The sequence below is a fragment of the Bombina bombina genome, chromosome 3 (genome assembly GCF_027579735.1).
Source record: "Bombina bombina isolate aBomBom1 chromosome 3, aBomBom1.pri, whole genome shotgun sequence".
Taxonomy (NCBI): domain Eukaryota; kingdom Metazoa; phylum Chordata; class Amphibia; order Anura; family Bombinatoridae; genus Bombina; species Bombina bombina.
The window spans coordinates 216,579,623-216,601,543 of NC_069501.1; the positions used below are offsets into that span (position 1 = coordinate 216,579,623).

Consider the following 21,921-nt stretch of genomic DNA (forward strand, 5'->3'; position numbering starts at 1 on the left):
GGACCTGTACTTGAGTTTGATCCGCTGACTTGCGGATCTCGGCGGGAAGTCCATACCTGGCATAAAACTTTGCTTTGCTGCTAAAGCACTTTACCTCTATTTCTGCTTGGTTAAAGCTTGTACCTCCTGGAGGTATAGCAGAATATACGGACATACGAATATCACCCCGCTTCTTTACTTAATATAAACTCCCTGGGCGTCCACCGGCGGCCTGGCTGGGGCTTGGCCGGAATTGAAATAGCTGATGGTCGCTGGTCTTCTGGGACATTGACAGGTAGCAGCTTGGCTAAATAAGAAGGTATTCCACTGTCTACCGTTGTCTGTCTACCAGAAAAGTCAGTGCGCTCAATCAGGGACACTTGGCTGCCGCTGTGGCAAAATCGTCAGGTGGAGCAACTAGTTCTCAGAGGGGAATGGATAATCCCTACGGCCCCCATATGTCAAAGCAAGTGCGGTGAACCGCTGGAACGGAGACCTGAGTGACGTCACCATATGGGGCACCCTGGAAAAAGGATTGTATTGGGATTCCAGAACCAAAGCTAAGATTTTGTGAGGAGCGGGGAGCTTGCATTCTCCCAGGAGCCGTAAAAGTTTGTGCTGTGCCTGAACCTGCTTGAACGGCTGACGAAAGATAGATAATAGCACACCGCTCTATAAACACGCTACCTCCGGCGTGTATAGGTGAATCATCACTTGGAGATACAGATAATATTTTCAGTCTAGACCGAGGTGACGACACCATAAGGAGCTCCCTGGGAAAAAAAAAAGTATTGTGCTGGGAACCCGAAGCCAAGATTGAGAGTCCGTGAGGAGTGGGGAGTTTTTACTCTTTCAGGAGCCGCAAAAGCTGGTGCTGTGCCTGGAATTATCTGAGCGGGTGATGAGGAGGTAACATATCAGCACCCAACAATCACACTACCTCCGGTGCCCTCAGTTGAACCATCACTTGGAGCTACACACGGTACTTTCAGTACAACGTTTATACTTTGTTTGGCCCGGATACAGAAACTCACTGGGTATAGAGTAGCCCCCATAAAATCATACAGGGGTTTTTCATCTTTGGACTCTTGAACTGAAGGGAGCCGGAGCTGTTGGTAATTGTTTACACTGGACTTTAAACATGCTGTTGGGGTAAGATTGTGCTGGCAGTGTCACTTTAAAACCGGCTCCGGTGAGAAATATTGTGGGGGACAAAGTTTTTGTTACATAGAAAGGCTTAATAGCTACATTGTTTCAGGAGCTTTTCGAAACTTATAAGTATATATATATAATATGCTTTGAATTGCTACTTTATACTTGTGGATGAGACTTTTTTTATTTTTTGTATTAGGTTTTTCTAGTTACTGACAGAGATATACAAGTTTATATATGTATTTTTTTTTTTATTCCTTTTTCTTTTTGTCCTCTAGGGATTGGTGTTTGCCCTGTTTTTTGTGTCTGTTTATTGAGTACTTCAAGGTAACAGACTGGCAAACCCAGGTGTTGAAGTATCAATATATCAGCATTTATAGAATATCATACTGTTAGGCTTACACATCTGTTAGATAGATATACTGTTTAACTTTCCCCAGGTTGTATTAGCTGTATATAAGTTCCTTAATAAATAGTGACCTTAAGACAGTAACATATCTACACTGACTAAAGGTGAAGAAATAAATACATTTAAGGGCCACTGAAAGAATAAGTTAGATCAGGGGTGTATTTGACCGTCTGCTATAATTTGTGAAAGTATTGTATTGAAATGTCTCATTAGATCAAGCTATAGGAGCTGACCTAAAGTTCCTCTCTATATAGAGAGAGATGAGATGATAGAGAGAGATGATAGAGAGAGATGATAGAGAGAGATGATAGAGAGAGATGATAGAGAGAGATGATAGAGAGAGATGATAGAGAGAGATGATAGAGAGAGATGATAGAGAGAGATGATAGAGAGAGATGATAGAGAGAGATGATAGAGAGAGATGATAGAGAGAGATGATAGAGAGAGATGATAGAGAGAGATGATAGAGAGAGATGATAGAGAGAGATGATAGAGAGAGATGATAGAGAGAGATGATAGAGAGAGATGATAGAGAGAGATGATAGAGAGAGATGATAGAGAGAGATGATAGAGAGAGATGATAGAGAGAGATGATAGAGAGAGATGATAGAGAGAGATGATAGAGAGAGATGATAGAGAGAGATGATAGAGAGAGATGATAGAGAGAGATGATAGAGAGAGATAGAATTTTTTTTTTTTTTTCCCACTTTGTCTTTTCTCTCAGAGTGATCTGAGAAGTACTGAATTCACATTTTCTGACAGAATTCACTGTAATTGCCACCTCTGGTTTAATTGAATTCTTACACACATATTGTATATGAAAATCTTTTTTTTCTTTTTCTCACAGTGATTCACCGTGTTCACTTTTTTGACACTATTGCTGTGTTGATTGATATTTTTTGCTCTTTTTTTTTTTTTTTCTTCTCTCCTCACATCTTGGCTTCCCTCGTGGGGAGTTGCACTGAGCTTCACCTATATACAAACACAGTCACATATTGGTTTCTATAAATAGCACATTTTACACTTATTTAGAAGTGAATGGAGAGGTTTATTTCCCAGCAAAAAAGATCTTCTCCTATAATGCCACCTAAACATAAAGATAAGAAAGATTTGGATGTTTGAATGGACCTTTGAGTAGAAGGTCCTGCCTCAGCGGCAGAGTCCATGGTGGAAAGGATGACATGTCCACCAGATCTGCATACCAAGTCCTGCGTGGCTACGCAGGTGCTATCAAAATCACTGAAGCTCTCTCCTACTTGATCTTGGCAATCAGACGAGGGAGGAGAAGAAATGGTGGGAACACATAAGCCAGGCTGAAGGACCAGGGCACTGCTAGATCATCTATCAGCGCTGCCTGGGGATCCCTTGACCTGGACCCGTAACAGGGAAGCTTGGCGTTCTGACGAGACGCCATCAGATCCACTTCTGGTTTGCCCCATAGTTGAATCAGCTGGGCAAACACCTCCGGATGGATCTCCCACTCCCCCGGATGAAAAGTCTGCCGACTTAGAAAATCTGCCTCCCAGTTCTCTACTCCTGGGATATGGATAGCTGAGAGATGGCAAGAGTGAACCTCTGCCCATAGAATTATCTTTGAAACCTCCAACATTGCCAGGGGGCTTCTTGTCCCCCCCTGATGGTTGATATAGGCTACAGTCGTGATATTGTCCAACTGAAATCTGATGAACCTGACCGCAGCTAGTTGAGGCCAAGCCTGAAGAGCATTGAATATCGCTCTCAGTTCCAGAATGTTTATCGGAATGAGGGCTTCCTCCTGAGTCCACGAACCCTGAGCCTTCAGGGAGTTCCAGACTGCGCCCCAGCCCAGAAGGCTGGCATCTGTTGTGACTATAGTCCACTCTGCCCTGCGGAAACTCATTCCCCTGGACAGATGGACCTGAGAGAACCACCAGAGAAGAGAATCCCTGGTCTCTTGATCCAGATTTAGAAGAGGGGACAAATCTGTAATCCCCATTCCACTGATTGAGCATGCAAAGTTGCAGTGGTCTGAGATGTAGGCGGGCAAACGGAACTATGTCCATTAACGCTACCATTAGGCCGATTACTTCCATACACTGAGCCACTGACGGCCAAGAAGTGGAATGAACAGCACGGCAGGAAATTAGAAGCTTTGATAACCTGACCTCTGTCAGAAAAATTTTCATTCTACTGAATCTATCAGTGTTCCTAGGAAGGAAACTCTTCTGAGAGGTTAGAGAGAACTCTTTTCTTCGTTCACCTTCCACCCGTGAGACCTCAGAAAAGCCAGAACAATGTCCGTATGGGACTTGGCGATTTGAAAAGTCAACGCCTGTATCAGAATGTCATCTAGGTAAGGAGCCACCGCTATGCCCCGTGGCCTTAGAACCGCCAGTAGGGACCCTAGAACTCTCGTAAAGATTCTTGGTGCCGTGGCTAACCCGAAGGGAAGAGCCACAAACTGGTAATGCCTGTCTAAGAAGGCGAACCTGAGGAACTGATGATGATCTCTGTGAATCGGAATGTGGAGATAAGCATCCTTTAAGTCCACGGTAGTCATATATTGACCCTCCTGGATCATAGGGAGGATGGTTCGGATAGTCTCCATTTTGAAGAATGGGACCCTGAGAAATTTGTTTAGGATCTTGAGATCCAAGATTGGTCTGAAAGTTCCCTCTTTTTTGTGAACTATAAACAGATTTGAATAGAAGCCCTGCCCCTGTTCCTCCCTTGGAACTGGGTGGATCACTCCCATAACCAGCAGGTCTTGAACACAACGTAAGCATGCCTCTCTCTTTATCTGGTTTACAGATAATTGTGAGAGATGAAATCTCCCCTTTGGAGATGAAGCTTTGAAGTCCAGAAGATATCCCTGGGAAACTATCTCTAATGCCCAGGGATCCTGGACGTCTCTTGCCCAAGCCTGGGCGAAGAGAGAGAGTCTGCCCCCCACTAGATCCAGTCCCGGATCGGGGGCTACTCCTTCATGCTGTCTTAGAGGCAGCCGCAGGTTTCTTGGCCTGCTTCCCCTTATTCCAAGCCTGGTTAGGTCTCCAGACTGGTTTGGACTGGGCGAAATTTCCCTCTTGTTTTGCATTAGAGGAAACTGAAGCTGCGCCACTCGAAGTTTCGAAAGGAACGAAAATTATTCTGTTTGGTCCTTAACTTATTGGACCTATCTTGAGGAAGGGCGTGACCTTTTCCTCCAGTAATATCAGAAATGATCTCCTTCAGACCGGGCCCGAATATGGTCTGTCCCTTGAAGGGGACGTTAAGAAGCTTAGACTTTGAAGTAACGTCTGCTGACCAGGACTTAAGCCATAGCGCCCTACGCGCCAAAATGGCAAAACCTGAATTCTTAGCCGTTAGCTTGGCTAAATGAAAAATGGCGTCAGAAATAACGGAGTTGACTAACTTAAGAGCTTTAATCCTGTCTAGAATATCATCTAACGGGGTCTCCACCTGTAGAGCCTCCTCAAGAGACTCAAACCAAAAAGCCGCTGCAGCAGTAACTGGGGCAATGCATGCAAGAGGCTGGAGAATAAAACCTTGATGTATAAAAATTTTCTTAAGGAGACCCTCCAATTTTTTATCCATAGGATCTAGGAAAGCACAACTGTCCTCGACGGGGATAGTTGTACGCTTAGCTAGGGTGGAGACTGCTCCCTCCACCTTAGGAACCTTCTGCCACAAGTCCCGTATGGTGGCATCTATTGGAAACATCTTTTTAAAAACAGGAGGGGGAGAGAACGGCACACCTGGTCTATCCCATTCCTTAGTAATAATTTCCGAAAACCTCTTAGGGACTGGAAAAACATCGGTGTAAACAGGTACTGCAAAGTATTTGTCCATTTTACACAATTTCTCTGGAACCATAATGGGGTCACAGTCATCCAGAGTCGCTAAAACCTCCCTAAGCAATAAGCGGAGGTGTTCAAGCTTAAATTTAAATGCTGTCATCTCAGAATCAGACTGAAGTAACGCCTTCCCTGAGTCTGAAATGTCACCCACAGATAGAAGCTCACCTGCCTCGGCTTCTGAGCATTGTGAGGGTATACTGGACACAGGCAATAAAGTGTCAGAAAGTTCTGTGTTAATTCTAGCCCCAGAGCTGTCTCGCTTTCCTTGTAGCCCTGGCAGTTTGGAGAATACCTCTGTGAGGGTAGCATTCATAACTGCCGCCATGTCCTGTAAGGTAAAAGAATTAGACGCGCTAGATGTACTTGGCGTCACTTGAGCGGGAGTTATAGGTTCTGACACATGGGGAGAGTTAGATGGCATAATCTCCCTCTTTTTAGTCAGAGAATCCCCTGGAGATAAATCTTTAAGCGCCATAATAAGGTCTTTATAGTTTATAGAAATTTCAGTACATTTGGTACACATTCTAAGAGGGGGTTCCACAATGGCTTCCAAACATATTGAACAAGGAGTTTCCTCTATGTCAGACATGTTTAACAGACTAGTAATGAGACAAGCAAGCTTGGAAAACACTTTAATAAAGGTGAAACAGCAATTAAACAAAAACATTACTGTGCCTTTAAGAGAAAAATCTAGCACTTAAACTGCAAAACAGTGAAAAAATACAGTAAAATCTTTGAAATTTTTACAGTATGTGTAAGGGACTAAAGCAACATTGCACCCACTTGCAAGTGGATGATTAACCCCTTAGGCCCCAAACCGGATTGAAAAAAGTTAAAAAAAACGTTAAAAATCAAATACCATGCCACAGCTCTGCTGAGGCTCCTACCTGCCCTTAAATACGATTTTGTGCAGAAATAACCCATTTGAAATGGTTCTCAGATGCCAGAGGTCTCTTCTAGGGAAGCTGGATGTCTCAGTCTGTATTAAAACTGCACAGTTAGATTGCTAAAATAGGCCCCTCCCACCATGTACTGAATGTCAGAGGGGCCTTAAGAAAATAATCCTGGGAGTATCTGACTAGCCATGTGGAAACTAGGCCCCAAATAAAGACTTATCTCCCTCAGAGAAAAAAACGTCCTATTTATGAAATCATGTAAACGTTTTGTTACTAAGAAATATGAATATTAACATGAGTATTACCCTGTTATGTAAGCATGATCCCAGTCGCTGTTAAATCACTTCATCAGGATTACCTCAAATACACAAGGCTCTGTCAGCATTTTCTAGAACTTATTCATCTCTCTAGAAATAAATATACTGAACATACCTCAAAGCAGGTAATCTGCAGGCCGTTCCCCCAACTGAAGTTTTCCCATATTCATCAGTTATGTGTGAGAACAGCAATGGACCTTAGTTACAAACCGCTAAGATCATCAAATCTCCAGGCAGAATTCTTCTTCTAATTTCTGCCTGAGAGAAAAACAGTACAACGCCGGTACCGTTTAAAAATAACAAACTCTTGATTGAAGGTAAAACTACACTAAGTCCCCACATATCTCTTGATACTTCCTTTCTTGTCGAGAGTTGCAAGAGAATGACTGGGGGTGGCAGTTAGGGGAGGAGCTATATAGACAGCTCTGCTGTGGGTGTCCTCTTGCAACTTCCTGTTGGGAAGGAGAATATCCCACAAGTAATGGATGAACCTGTGGACTGGATACACCTTACAAGAGAAATAACAATCTTAAAAAACGGTACTGCGCCTTTAAGAGGAAAAAAAGCATACACGTTCTGCAAAACTGCTTTAAAATACACCAATCGTTTCAATTTTTTTATATGATATACAAATAATGCAGCTGAGATTGCCCCACAAAGAAAGGAACAGTTAACCCTTTACTGTGCAAAACCGGATCGTTAATAAGGCCTAAATCCAGACAAAACACCCCCTGCACCTCGCCACAGCCTTGCTGTGGCGCCTACCTGCCCTCAGGGATTGGTAAAATTTAGATAAAGCTTCGATTTGGCCCAACTTCCAGGGACTACTCCTTTTACTCCATTCCACACAACAGCTATTCCAGGATAGATTACATTTATACAGACTCCTGTGGACTCTCAATCACCCACCACTGTCATCGACCACATCACATGGTCAGACCATGCACCCGTCTCCTGCTCAATTTTATGGCCAGACATCCCTGTCACACAAAAAACATGGAGACTAGACGACACCATACTAGACAACCCCCTAATCTACAATGACATACTTAAAATTATGAAAGAATACTTTGAGATTAACACTTACCCTTCCTCTACACATGCTACCATCTGGGAGGCACACAAGAGCGTTATTAGAGGTGCTCTGATTAAACATAAGGCATTCCTTAATAAGCAATACAGAGCTAAATACCACGATCTACAAACCAGGATCGGCACCTTAGAAGTTAAACACAAGGCAGACCCTTCGTGCCTTAACACTATAACTCATTTGAAAGAGGCAAGAATTGAATTCCAAAAACACCTGGCGGAATCACATCAAAAGACTGCGCTTTACTTGAAACAACATTATTATGAAGGGGGTAATAAACCAGGTCGGATCCTAGCTAGAATCCTTAAAAAAAGACAGCTTAGTTCCCACATACACTGTTTAAAATCTACAGACGGCCACACGCTTCACAGTAGTGACCAAATAGCTACAGAGTTCCATAGGTACTACCAATCTTTATATAATATACATGACCAGCCCTCAGAATCTGCCCAAGCGGAGGATATTCTCCAGCACGAAACCTTTGTAAATTCATACCTGAAAAATATCGACCTCCCCTCCCTGTCACGGGAAGACTCCGAGTCTCTGGATTCCCCAATAACCGTCGAAGAACTCTTCACTGCCATTAAAAACTGTCCAGGGGGAAAGAGCCCAGGTCCTGATGGATTTTCTTCAGCCTATTATAAAAGATTCAAGGAGACCCTGGCGGGTCCACTCCTTGAACTATTTAATGGTCATCGGGAGGATCCCTCTCTGTCCCGTGTCCTCCTAGAAGCTCATATAACTATTATTCCCAAGCCGGGAAAGACTCCAGACTGTCCTGGTCACTTTCGGCCTATTTCCCTTATCAATTCGGATATGAAGCTTTTTGCAAAAATTTTAGCAACTAGACTAGACAAATACTTACCAGATTTAATAGGTAATGACCAGGTTGGATTTGTTCCTGGTTGAGAGGCCAGGGACAACACTATCAGGGTCTCACAACTAATCAATCATGCCAGGGTATCGGGTCTCCCGTTAGTGCTCTTCTCCACAGACACGGAGAAGGCCTTTGATAGGGTGAGCTGGGTCTTCTTGCGTCGGGTTCATGAAAGGATGGGATTTGGTCGGGCCTTTGTACACTCAGTTTTAGCTCTCTATTCTAACCCTAAAATAAGAATTAATGGCACTTTGTCTGAGTCTTTCGATATCAGAAATGGGACCAGACAGCCCCTTGTCCCCCTTATTATTCGCTCTGTCTATAGAGGTCCTGGCCCATACGGTGAGAATTAATCAACATATCCAGGGTATAAGGGTGGGAGACACAGAGCACAAGCAAGCGCTTTACGCGGACGACGTCTTATACACTTTAACGAACGCTTCTGAATCTCTCCCTGCACTCTTAGACGTCCTTAAAGAATATGGTAAAGCCTCAAATTTCTCCCTGAACCTGAGCAAATCAGAAATCTTAAACATTAACACTTGTCCTAAAATAGTACAAATCCTACGGCACAAGTATCAGATCTCCTTAGCCACAATCAAATTAAAATACCTGGGGATCTTTTTAACCCCTGACCCCTCAGATCTATTTAAATATAACTACATTCCTCTCAAAAATGACATAGCATCAGACCTCTCCTCCTGGAAAAGCAAATACATATCTTGGCTAGGAAGAATAGGAGTTATTAAGATGAATATCCTGCCCTGAATCCTCTACCTCTTTCAGACCTTACCTATAACTCTACCTAGGAGATACATCACTCAGTTGCAGAAACTCATTAAACAATATATATGGGCTAACACCAAACCTAGGATCCCAAGGCACACTATGTACTTGCCAAGAGATAGAGGGGGGCTCGGCCTACCGGATATTTCTTTTTATAAAAGGGTGATAGGTCTACAGAGGATAGTAGAATGGGCGCAAAATGAAAAGCATAAAGCATGGATAGACTTAGATAGACAGACCCTCAAAATAAATAACATGAGCACACTTGCATGGCTGCCGCCTTCACAGCGTCCTAACATAATTAAGAAATATCACCTATTAGGAGAAACACTTAACATCTGGGACTCAACTATTGCGACCTCAAATCACATCTCCTCACGACACTCCCCCCTAACACCAATACTCGAAAATCCTGAGATTCCATACAACAAAATGGGGCCCCTGAGACTCACACCGTATAAATTAAAAGAGGGTTCGGTCTTTGGAGTAGTTGAAAGTGGGAAGGTAGTCACACGGGCTTCACTTAGGGACTCCCAACCCAAAATTTTTTCCTCATGGCTGCATTACAACCAACTGATATACTTTATCTCTGGCCATAGACATAAACAGGAACTAGGCAGGTCGCTTACCCCTTTTGAGAAACTGTGTGGGAGAGTCCATGCCAAGACACTTAATCTCACTTCTTTATAAGATAGCAGCCCTCCAAGGGGCCGACACACTTAAGACTTACACTATATGCTGGATTGAGGGCTTGGGGATAGATAACGACACGGAACCCTGGTTGAGAGCATTTAACTTGATTAAAAAATCATCAGTTTCGTCGACCATTCAGGAACTACATATTAAGCTCCTGAGTAGGTGGTACCCGACGCCAGTAAGACTCCATAAGATATTCCCTGCGGTTTGCCCTATGTGCTGGAGGGGTTGCGGTGGTGACGGCTCTCTCCTGCACATATGGTGGTCCTGCCCAATTATAGCGCCCTTTTGGTCAGAGTTCTTCAACAAGATATCTGAAATCCTCAACCTTCCACTCCCAAAAACGCCTGAAACCTTATTATTTCTAACGCTTCCCAAGACACAAAGCCAGGCGCACTTTGCCCTATTGTTAATCATGCTCACTAGTGCTAAGAAACTGATCCCAAAAAAATGGAAGAAGCAGTGCCCCCCCACACTAGGAGAGTGGCACTCACAGGTGGAAGATATCTTACTTCTGGAGAGATACTTCTACTTTAAAAACCACAAATTAGAGAATTATGAGCTCTTGCTGGCAATTTGGCACGGTACAATATAATTAGCATCAAGTGAGGTGTGGCATATGGTACATAAGGACTAGAAAGGAATTTTTTTTTCTCCCCCCCCCCTCCCTCCCTCCTCTTCTTTCAGTACCCTACGACTCTTCTCGCCTAGCCTTATTTTTCCTCTCTCTCCACGCTCCCTAGTCCCACCTTTCCCCTTCTCCTAATATTCTACACTATACTACTATGTGATTATCCTAAAATTGTAAAAAGAGTTTATACTTGTTAACTCTCACTCCCAATATGTGTCAAGGAGTGCAAGTTTTATATCAAGATGAAGTAATTGCCTATTATGTACACAGCTGTAAAGCGATCTTTATTGGTATATCTCTTTTGTTGTAATTGTTTATTTTATTGGAATATTTACACTTCAATAAAGCTTGTTTGAAAAAAAAAAAAAAAAAAAAAAAAGCTTCGATTTGGCCCAACACTTCCACAAGGGCCCACCGGAGTTGGAGCTTGCTGCTTGCTCTGCAATTACAACTGCGCAACTGAGGCGTGAAAATAGGCCCCTCCCATCTCACTCGATGTTTTTACAGCCTAAAGGAACCGCACCAGAGCGGTTCTAAACTAGCCATGTGGGTTCTGAAACCAAAACCAGAAGCCAAGTGTACCCTCAATAAAGTCACAAAAAACGTTATTGAAATGATTTCTTTCAGTTCCCAAAATCATAAAATCATCATCATCAACACTCCCAGTTCACAAAAACGTTTGCCCACAAACATTCAAACTCAGTGTCAACCATTTTGTTATTAGCCCCTTATGCAAGCTTAGTAATACCCCTCTATATCTTTTAGGATTACTGCTTACCCTCTCCCTCATGGGGATACTGTCAGCCAATTCTGAAATACCACAGTCTCTCCAGAAAAAAATGACTGAACATACCTCACTGCTTATAGCATGAAAGGGTTCCTCACACTGAAGTTTCTTGTACTCCTCAGCCATTCTGTGGGAACTGCTCTGGATCTTAGTGACAAATGCTAGGATCATCAGCCTCCAGGCAGAAGTCTTCATCCATCTGCTGCCTGAGAGTACCATTTAAAATAAAAAACTCTTGCTTGAAGAAATAAAAAACTAATATTTTATCACCTTTCACTTTACCCTTCCTAGTACTTAGAGTAGGCAAAGAGAATGACTGGGGGGTGGAGCTAAGGGAGGAGCTATATAGACAGCTCTGCTGTGGTGCTCTTTGCCACTTCCTGTTAGCAGGAGGATAATATCCCACAAGTAAAGGATGAATCCGTGGACTAGTCGTGCCTTATAGAAGAAATAGGCCCCGCCCATCATGTCTGATGAGCCAAAACTACAGAAAACCGCATGGGAAGCGTTTTCTAAATAACATATGTACACACTGCTTCTTTTGAAATAAATATACCATGTGAACCCCACATAAAATACAAACTCAACCTCAATAAACCCCATAATTGTCTACCATTAGGTTTCCTAGGCTGCCCCAGTGTCTAACCACATAGCCCTTAAGTATCCGATGTTATTCAGGATGGGATAATAATACACAGGTTACCACAGTACCACCCTATAATAAGGACTACTGCTTACCCTTGCCCCGCATGCGGAATATGTCAGCCAAATTCTGATATATCATGTCTCCTCAGAATGAAAATGACTGCACATACCTTGAAATTGCTGGTAGCAAGAAATCGTTCCCCCATACTGAAGACTTCTGTACTTCCTCAGCAACGCTTGTGGGAACGAACATTGATCTTAGTTACTACTGCTAAGAACATCAGACTCAAGGCATGATTCTTCTTCCATAACCGCTGCCTGAAGTACTTTTCTACCAAAAACTGCTTCAGAAGAAGAAAATACATCAAAATGGTAGAATTTAGTAAAAGTATGCAAAGAGGACCAAGTTGCTGCTTTGCAAATCTGATCAACCGAAGCTTCATTCTTAAACGCCCAGGAAGTAGAAACTGACCTAGTAGAATGAGCTGTAATCCTTTGAGGCTGAGTTTTACCCGACTCGACATAGGCATGATGAATAAAAGATTTCAACCAAGATGCCAAAGAAACGGCAGAAGCTTTCTGGCCTTTTCTAGAACCGGAAAAGATAACAAATCGACTAGAAGTCTTTCGGAAAGACTTAGTAGCTTCAACATAATATTTCAAAGCTCTAACAACATCCAAAGAATGCAACGATTTCTCCTTAGAATTCTTAGGATTAGGACATAATGAGGGAACCACAATTTCTCTACTAATGTTGTTAGAATTCACAACCTTAGGTAAAAATTCAAAAGAATTTCGCAACACCTCCTTATCCGGATGAAAAATCAGAAAAGGAGACTCACAAGAAAGAGCAGATAATTCAGAGACTCTTCTGGCAGAAGAGATCGCCAAAAGGAACAAAACTTTCCAAGAAAGTAATTTAATGTCCAATGAATGCATGGGTTCAAAAGGAGGAGCTTGAGGAGCCCCCAGAACCAAATTCAAACTCCAAGGAGGAGAAATTGACTTAATGACAGGCTTTATACGAACCAAAGCTTGTACAAAACAATGAATATCAGGAAGATTAGCAATCTTTCTGTGAAAAAGAACAGAAAGAGCAGAGATTTGTCCTTTCAAAGAACTTGCGGATAAACCTTTATCTAAACCATCCTGAAGAAACTGTAAAATTCTCGGAATTCTAAAAGAATGCCAAGAAAAATGATGAGAAAGACACCAAGAAATATAAGTCTTCCAGACTCTATAATATATCTCTCTAGATACAGATTTACGAGCCTGTAATATAGTATTAATCACAGAGTAAGAGAAACCTCTTTGACCAAGAATCAAGCGTTCAATCTCCATACCTTTAAATTTAAGGATTTGAGATCCTGATGGAAAAAAGGACCTTGCGACAGAAGGTCTGGTCTTAGCGGATGAGTCCATGGATGGCAAGAGGCCATCCGGACAAGATCCGCATACCAAAACCTGTGAGGCCATGCCGGAGCTACCAGCAGAACAAACGAGCATTCCTTCAGAATCTTGGAGATTACTCTTGGAAGAAGAACTAGAGGCGGAAAGATATAGGCAGGATGATACTTCCAAGGAAGTGATAATGCATCCACTGCTTCCGCCTGAGGATCCCGGGATCTGGACAGATACCTGGGAAGTTTCTTGTTTAGATGAGACGCCATCAGATCTATTTCTGGAAGCCCCCACATTTGAACAATCTGAAGAAATACCTCTGGGTGAAGAGACCATTCGCCCGGATGCAACGTTTGGCAACTGAGATAATCCGCTTCCCAATTGTCTATACCTGGGATATGAACCGCAGAGATTAGACAGGAGCTTGATTCCGCCCAAACCAAAATTCGAGATACTTATTTCATAGCCAGAGGACTGTGAGTCCCTCCTTGATGATTGATGTATGCCACAGTTGTGACATTGTCTGTCTGAAAACAAATGAACGATTCTCTCTTCAGAAGAGGCCAAGACTGAAGAGCTCTGAAAATTGCACGGAGTTCCAAAATATTGATCGGTAATCTCACCTCCTGAGATTCCCAAACTCCTTGTGATGTCAGAGATCCCCACACAGCTCCCCAACCTGTAAGACTTGCATCTGTTGAAATTACAGTCCAGGTCGGAAGAACAAAAGAAGCCCCCTGAATTAAACGATGGTGATCTGTCCACCACGTTAGAGAATGTCGTACAATCGGTTTTAAAGATATTAATTGAGATATCTTTGTGTAATCCCTGCACCATTGATTCAGCATACAGAGCTGAAGAGGTCGCATGTGAAAACGAGCAAAGGGGATCGCGTCCGATGCAGCAGTCATAAGACCTAGAATTTCCATGCATAAGGCTACCGAAGGGAATGATTGTGACTGAAGGTTTCGACAAGCTGAAATCAATTTTAGACGTCTCTTGTCTGTCAAAGACAGAGTCATGGACACTGAATCTATCTGTAAACCCAGAAAGGTTACCCTTGTCTGAGGAGTCAATGAACTTTTTAGTGAATTGATCCTCCAACCATGATCTTGAAGAAACAACACAAGTCGATTCGTATGAGATTCTGCTAAATGTAAAGACTGAGCAAGTACCAAGATATCATCCAAATAAGGAAATACCACAATACCCTGTTCTCTGATTAAAGACAGAAGGGCACCGAGAACCTTTGTAAAAATTCTTGGAGCTGTAGCTAGGCCAAACGGTAGAGCCACAAACTGGTAATGCTTGTCCAGAAAAGAGAATCTCAGGAACTGATAATGATCTGGATGAATCGGAATATGCAGATATGCATCCTGTAAATCTATTGTGGACATATAATGCCCTTGTTGAACAAAAGGCAAGATAGTCCTTACAGTTACCATTTTGAACGTTGGTATCCTTACATAACGATTCAATATTTTTAGATCTAGAACAGGTCTGAAGGAATTCTCCTTCTTTGGTACAATGAAGAGATTCAAATAAAACCCCAGTCCCTGTTCCAGAACTGGAACTGGCATAATTACTCCAGCCAACTCTAGATCTGAAACACATTTCAGAAATGCTTGAGCTTTCACTGGATTTACTGGGACACGGGAAAGAAAAAATCTCTTTACAGGAGGTCTTATCTTGAAACCAATTCTGTATCCTTCTGAAACAATGTTCTGAATCCAAAGATTGTGAACAGATTTGATCCAAATGTTTTTGAAAAAACGTAACCTGCCCCCTACCAGCTGAGCTGGAATGAGGGCCAAACCTTCATGTGGACTTAGAAGCTGGCTTTGCTTTTCTAGAAGGCTTGGATTTATTCCAGACTGGAGATGGTTTCCAAACTGAAACTGCTCCTGAGGATGAAGGATCAGGCTTTTGTTTCTTGTTGAAACGAAAGTAACGAAAACGATTATTAGCCCTGTTTTTACCCTTAGATTTTTTATCCTATGGTAAAAAAGTTCCTTTCCCACCAGTAACAGTTGAGATAATAGAATCCAACTGAGAACCAAATAATTTGTTACCCTGGAAAGAAATGGAAAGTAGAGTCGATTTAGAAGACATATCAGCATTCCAAGTTTTAAGCCATAAAGCTCTTCTAGCTAAAATAGCTAGAGACATAAACCTGATATCAACTCTGATAATATCAAAAATGGCATCACAGATAAAATTATTAGCATGTTGAAGAAGAATAATAATATTATGAGAATCATGATCTGTTACTTGTTGCGCTAAAGTTTCCAACCAAAAAGTTGAAGCTGCAGCAACATCAGCCAATGATATAGCAGGTCTAAGAAGATTACCTGAACACAGATAAGCTTTTCTTAGAAAGGATTCAATTTTCCTATCTAAAGGATCCTTAAAGGAAGTACCATCTGACGTAGGAATAGTAGTACGTTTAGCAAGGGTAGAAATAGCCCCATCAACCTTAGGGATTTTGTCCCAAAATTCTAATCTGTCAGACGGCACAGGATATAATTGCTTAAAACGTTTAGAAGGAGTAAATGAATTACCCAATTTATCCCATTCTCTGGAAATTACTTCAGAAATAGCATTAGGAACAGGAAAAACTTCTGGAATAACCACAGGAGATTTAAATACCTTATCTAAACGTTTAGAATTAGTATCAAGAGGACCAGAATCCTCAATTTCTAAAGCAATTAGAACTTCTTTAAGTAAAGAACGAATAAATTCCATTTTAAATAAATATGAAGATTTATCAGCATCAATCTCTGAGACAGAATCCTCTGAACCAGAAGAGTCATCAGAATCAGAATGATGATGTTCATTTAAAAATTCATCTGTATAAAGAGAAGTTGTAAAAGATTTTTTATGTTTACTAGAAGGAGGAATAACAGACATAGCCTTCTTGATGGATTCAGAAACAAAATCTCTTATGTTATCAGGAACATTCTGAACATTAGATGTTGATGGAACTGCAACAGGTAATGGTACATTACTAAAGGAAATATTATCTGCATTAACAAGTTTGTCATGACAATTAATACAAACAACAGCTGGAGGAATAGCTACCAAAAGTTTACAGCAGATACACTTAGCTTTGGTAGTTCCAGCACCAGACAGCGATTTTCCTGAAGTATCTTCTGACTCAGATGCAACGTGAGACATCTTGCAATATGTAAGAGAAAAAACAACATATAAAGCAAAATTGATCAAATTCCTTAAATGACAGTTTCAGGAATGGGAAAAAATGCCAATGAACAAGCTTCTAGCAACCAGAAGCAAAGAAAAAATGAGACTTAAATAATGTGGAGACAAAAGCGACGCCCATATTTTTTAGCGCCAAATAAGACGCCCACATTATTTGGCACCTAAATGCTTTTTGGCGCCAAAAATGACGCCACGTCCGGAACGCCGACATCTTTGGCGCAAAAGAACGTCAAAAATGATGCAACTTCCGGCGACACGTATGACGCCGGAAACAGAAAAGATTTTTTGCGCCAAAAAAGTCTGCGCCAAAAATGACGCAATAAAATGAAGCATTTTCAGCTCCCGCGAGCCTAACAGCCCACAGGGAAAAAAAATTCAAATTTTTAAGGTAAGAAAAATAATTGATTCAAGTGCATTATCCCAAATATGAAACTGACTGTCTGAAAATAAGGAATGTTGAACATCCTGAGTCAAGGCAAATAAATGTTTGAATACATATATTTAGAACTTTATAAACAAAGTGCCCAACCATAGCTTAGAGTGTCACAGAAAATAAGACTTACTTACCCCAGGACACTCATCTACATGTTTGTAGAAAGCCAAACCAGTACTGAAACGAAAATCAGCAGAGGTAATGGTATATATATAAGAGTATATCGTCGATCTGAAAAGGGAGGTAAGAGATGAATCTCTACGACCGATAACAGAGAACCTATGAAATAGACCCCGTAGAAGGAGATCACTGCATTCAAAATAGGCAATACTCTCCTCACATCCCTCTGACATTCACTGCACGCTGAGAGGAAAACCGGGCTCCAACCTGCTGCGGAGCGCATATCAACGTAGAATCTAGCACAAACTTACTTCACCACCTCCATAGGAGGCAAAGTTTGTAAAACTGAATTGTGGGTGTGGTGAGGGGTGTATTTATAGGCATTTTAAGGTTTGGGAAACTTTGCCCCTCCTGGTAGGAATGTATATCCCATACGTCACTAGCTCATGGACTCTTGCTAATTACATGAAAGAAACTATTTTTTTTTTATATGCTTCTTAATTATCCCTTAAGCCTCCCTCTTTCTTTTTCTTTTTTTCTTCAGGGTATAGATACTGGATTATTAAATAAGAACCTGTTACAATGTTATATGATGTTTTTTACTTTCTTGTTTGTTCGACTTTGATAAGCTGATACTTATGCACTGTTTACCGAGTGTAAATGTAAATTCTTTAAAGAATAAAAAAAACAATATTTCAACAAAGAGAAGTTAAAATAAATAAATAAAAACATCATGTGGGAACATGCTTAGGGCCAGATTTATCAAACGATCCGGCTGCAGGCCCACATGAGCGAACTTGCAGCTAAAAGTTAAAAAGCAGCTGTCATCAGAACGCTGGTACTAAACCCACTTAGCCACCTGTTATGTGGCGTATCTCAATCCCTCTGTAATTTTCTAACCTGGGAGATTGACAGCCCAAGCTTGCGCGATTGACTACCCATGAGCAGGGGGCGGCATTGCACACTAGCTGCAGTGTGCAATGTTAAATACAGGGATGTAAAGTCGGACGGACAGGAGTGAAGATTGTACTAATCGGATATAGGGCATGCAGTTTCAAAATAATTTTCAAAGTACTTTTGCTATCAAATTTCCTAGAAACTAGCTGGTGATTGGTGGCTAGACACATTGTCGCTCACACACCAAATGCATTTAGCTAGCTCCTAGCAGTGCATGCTGTTCTAATGTTTACTTACACAAATGGTGATATGCAAGAAACAATGCAATAACATTTTCTTATACATTAACGTATTTCCTTATTGCACTTATGTCCCTTTAAAAACATCTTAAAATAACATCTTTAAAGGGATACTAAACCCAATTTTTTTTTCATGATTCAGATAGATAGAGTATGCAAGTTTTAAGCAACTTTCTAATTTACTCCCATGCCGTGATTGGAGGAAGATGGATTAGTCATTGATGACATGTGAAGAGAGCATCTCCGGGTGGGGGAAGCTGCTCTGGCTGTGAAAAAAACAAAGGTAAGTTTTTAATCAAAACGGCTGCTTTCTAAACTTTGATGAATGGAAGTGTCCGTGTTTTTAATAGTATTTTTGAAAAAAACAGGCTTTTATTCATCAAAGTTTACCTTCACATTAAGAGCCGGACTATTTTAGGGTCAGCACCCTGGATAACATTTGCTTATTGGTGGCTACATTTAGCCACCAATAAGCAAACTTAACCCAGGTTCTGAACCAAAAATGGTCCGGCCCCTAAGCTTTACATTCCTGCTTTTCAAATAAAAAGATAGCAAGAGAATGAAGAAAATTGATAATAGGAGTAAATTAGAAAGTTTCTTAAAACTGCATGCTCTATCCGAATCATGAAAGAACAAATTTGGGTTTAGTATCCCTTTAACAAAAGTCTTCAAACATTAACCACTACAAAAACAATGACAAACAAAAACCAACAAGAAACAGATTTTGCCAATACTTACCCAGTTGCTGAAGCAGTGATGTTATACTTTCCAGGAGCTAACAATCTTTGGAAGTTTCCAACTTTGCCAGTTGTGATGTTGTGATCAATTCCTTCCACGGAAATCATGGCATTCTCAATTCCTTTCAGCGTAACACCATCTCTTACGAATCCTTTTGCTCCTATGTGGACCTGAACACAACAAAAAAATGTAATTCGAGAAGATAACTTATGCAGAACAGCCATAAGAAAGTTAATCATCCATGCAGAATGTTACATGAACGTCGCTGTGATCACGTGACTCCAAACTACACTGATTGGCTCCTGGAGGACTGCCTGCATTGCTAGGCCTGTCCCCCAGTCAGATCCATCAGAGTTTTTATAAGGAGGGGAGCAGGACGCTGCAAGAGTTTGAACTTTCCATGCTGTCCTAATGTCATTAAAGCCCAACACTTTTAGAACATAAAATGCCCTAACAGTGTCTAGGGGTTAAAAACCTCTTGCTTTTGTGTAAAAATTATGCTTGTTCCACTATTCCAAAATAGGCTTAAAAAACAATTCTGTAACTTTTATCTATGTATTTTTCAAACTTTTACAAATTTCCTAAATCAGCTACAAATAGGCTGCTTATAGCAGGGGACAAACCTAAAAAAAAAATAATTTTTAACCCCTTAGTGACCAGAGCACTTTTCCATTTTCTGTCCGTTTGGGACCAAGGCTATTTTTACATTTCTGCAGTGTTTGTGTTTAGCTGAAATTTTCCTCTTACTCATTTACTGTACCCACACATATTATATACCGTTTTTCTCGCCATTAAATGGACTTTCTAAAAATACCATTATTTTCATCATATCTTATCATTTACTATAAAAAAAATTATAAAATATGAGGAAAAATGGAAAAAAACACACTTTTTCTAACTTTGAACCCCAAAATCTGTTACATATCTACAACCACCAAAAAACACCCATGCTAAATAGTTTCTAAATTTTGTCCTGAGTTTAGAAATACCCAATGTTTACATCTTCTTTGCTTTTTTTGTAACTTATAGGGCCATAAATACAAGTAGCACTTTGCTATTTTCAAAACATATTTTTTTCAAAATTAGCGCTAGTTACATTGGGACACTGATATCTTTCAGGAATCCCTGAATATCCATTGACATATATATATATTTTTTTTAGAAGACATCCCAAAGTATTGATCTAGGCCCATTTTGGTATATTTCATGCCACCATTTCACCGCCAAATGCGATCAAACACAAAAAATTGTTCACTTTTTCACAAATTTTTTCACAAACTTTCAGTTTCTCACTGAAATTATTTACAAACTGCTTGTGCAATTATGGCATAAATGGTTGTAAATTCTTCTCTGGGATCCCCTTTGTTCAGAAATAGCAGACATATATGGCTTTGGCATTGCTTTTTGGTAATTAGAAGGCCGCTAAATGCCACTGCGCACCACACGTGTATTATGCCCAGCAGTGAAGGGGTTAATTAGGGAGCATGTAAGGAGCTTTTTGGGGTATTTTTAGCTTTAGTGTAGTGTAGTAGACAACCCCAAGTATTGATCTAGGCCCATTTTGGTATATTTCATGCCACCATTTCACCGCCAAATGCGATCAAATTAAAAAAAACATTACATTTTTCACAATTTTAGGTTTGTCACTGAAATCATTTACAAACAGCTTGTGCAATTATGGCACAAATGGTTGTAAATGCTTCTCTGGGATCCCCTTTGTTCAGAAATAGCAGACATATATGACTTTGGCGTTGCTTTTTGGTAATTAGAATGCTGCTAAATGGCGCTGCGCATCACACGTGTATTATGGCTAGCAGTGAAGGGGTTAATTAGGTAGCTTGTAGGGAGCTTGCAGGGTTAATTTTAGCTTTAGTGTAGAGATCAGCCTCCCACCTGAAACATCAGACCCCCTGATCCCTCCCAAACATCTCTCTTCCCTCCCCTACCCCACAAATGTCCCCGCCATCTTAAGTACTGGCAGAAACTCTGCCAGTACTAAAATAAAAGGAAAATTTGTGCATTTTTGTGCATTTTGTTTTAGCATATTTACATATGCTTCTGTGTAGGATCCCCCTTAGCCCCCAACCTCACTGATCCCCCACCCAACAGCTCTCTAACCCTCCCCCTCTGACTTAATGTGCGCCATCTTGGGTACTGGCAGCTGTCTGCCAGTACCCATTTTAGTGAAAATATGTGTTTTTATTAAAAAATTTTCCTTTTTCTGTAGTGTAGCTTCCCCCCCCCCCCACAATACCAACCCCCCACCCCTTCCAGATCGCTTAAATGCTTTTTTTTTAAATGTTTATTTAATTTTTTAATACCCTTTACTTTTTTTCTGTAGTGTAGCGGTTCCCACCCGCTCCCGCCCCGTGCACGCGCCCACCCGCCCGCCACCCACCGTGCACGCGCGCGCGCCCGTGCGCGCCCCCCGAAGGCTCCGCCCCCGATCCCGCCCCCCTCCACCTTCCAGATCACACCGATGGCCGCCCACCCGCCTCCCAAGTCGGCTCCCACCCACCAACGATACCGGCCATCGATGTCCGGTGCAGAGAGGGCCACAGAGTGGCTCTCTCTGCATCGGATGGCCAGAAAGTGTTATTGCAGGATGCCTCGATGTCGAGGCATCACTGCAATAACCGGAAAGCAGCTGGAAGCGAGCAGGATCGCTTCCAGCTGCTTTCCAGACTGAGGACGTGCAGGGTACGTTCTC

The 21,921-nt window shown here is 41.5% G+C and overlaps 1 protein-coding gene across 1 annotated transcript in view; it reads right to left on the reverse strand.

The window, feature by feature from the left end:
• The window catches only part of CPD (carboxypeptidase D), a 266,314-nt gene that overhangs the window by 120,612 nt on the left and 123,781 nt on the right, over positions 1 to 21,921 (reverse strand). The window contains exon 4 of the mRNA XM_053706136.1: positions 19,212 to 19,381. Within this exon, the coding sequence (XP_053562111.1) occupies positions 19,212 to 19,381 (170 nt within the window). The remainder of the gene's footprint in view (positions 1 to 19,211; positions 19,382 to 21,921) is intronic.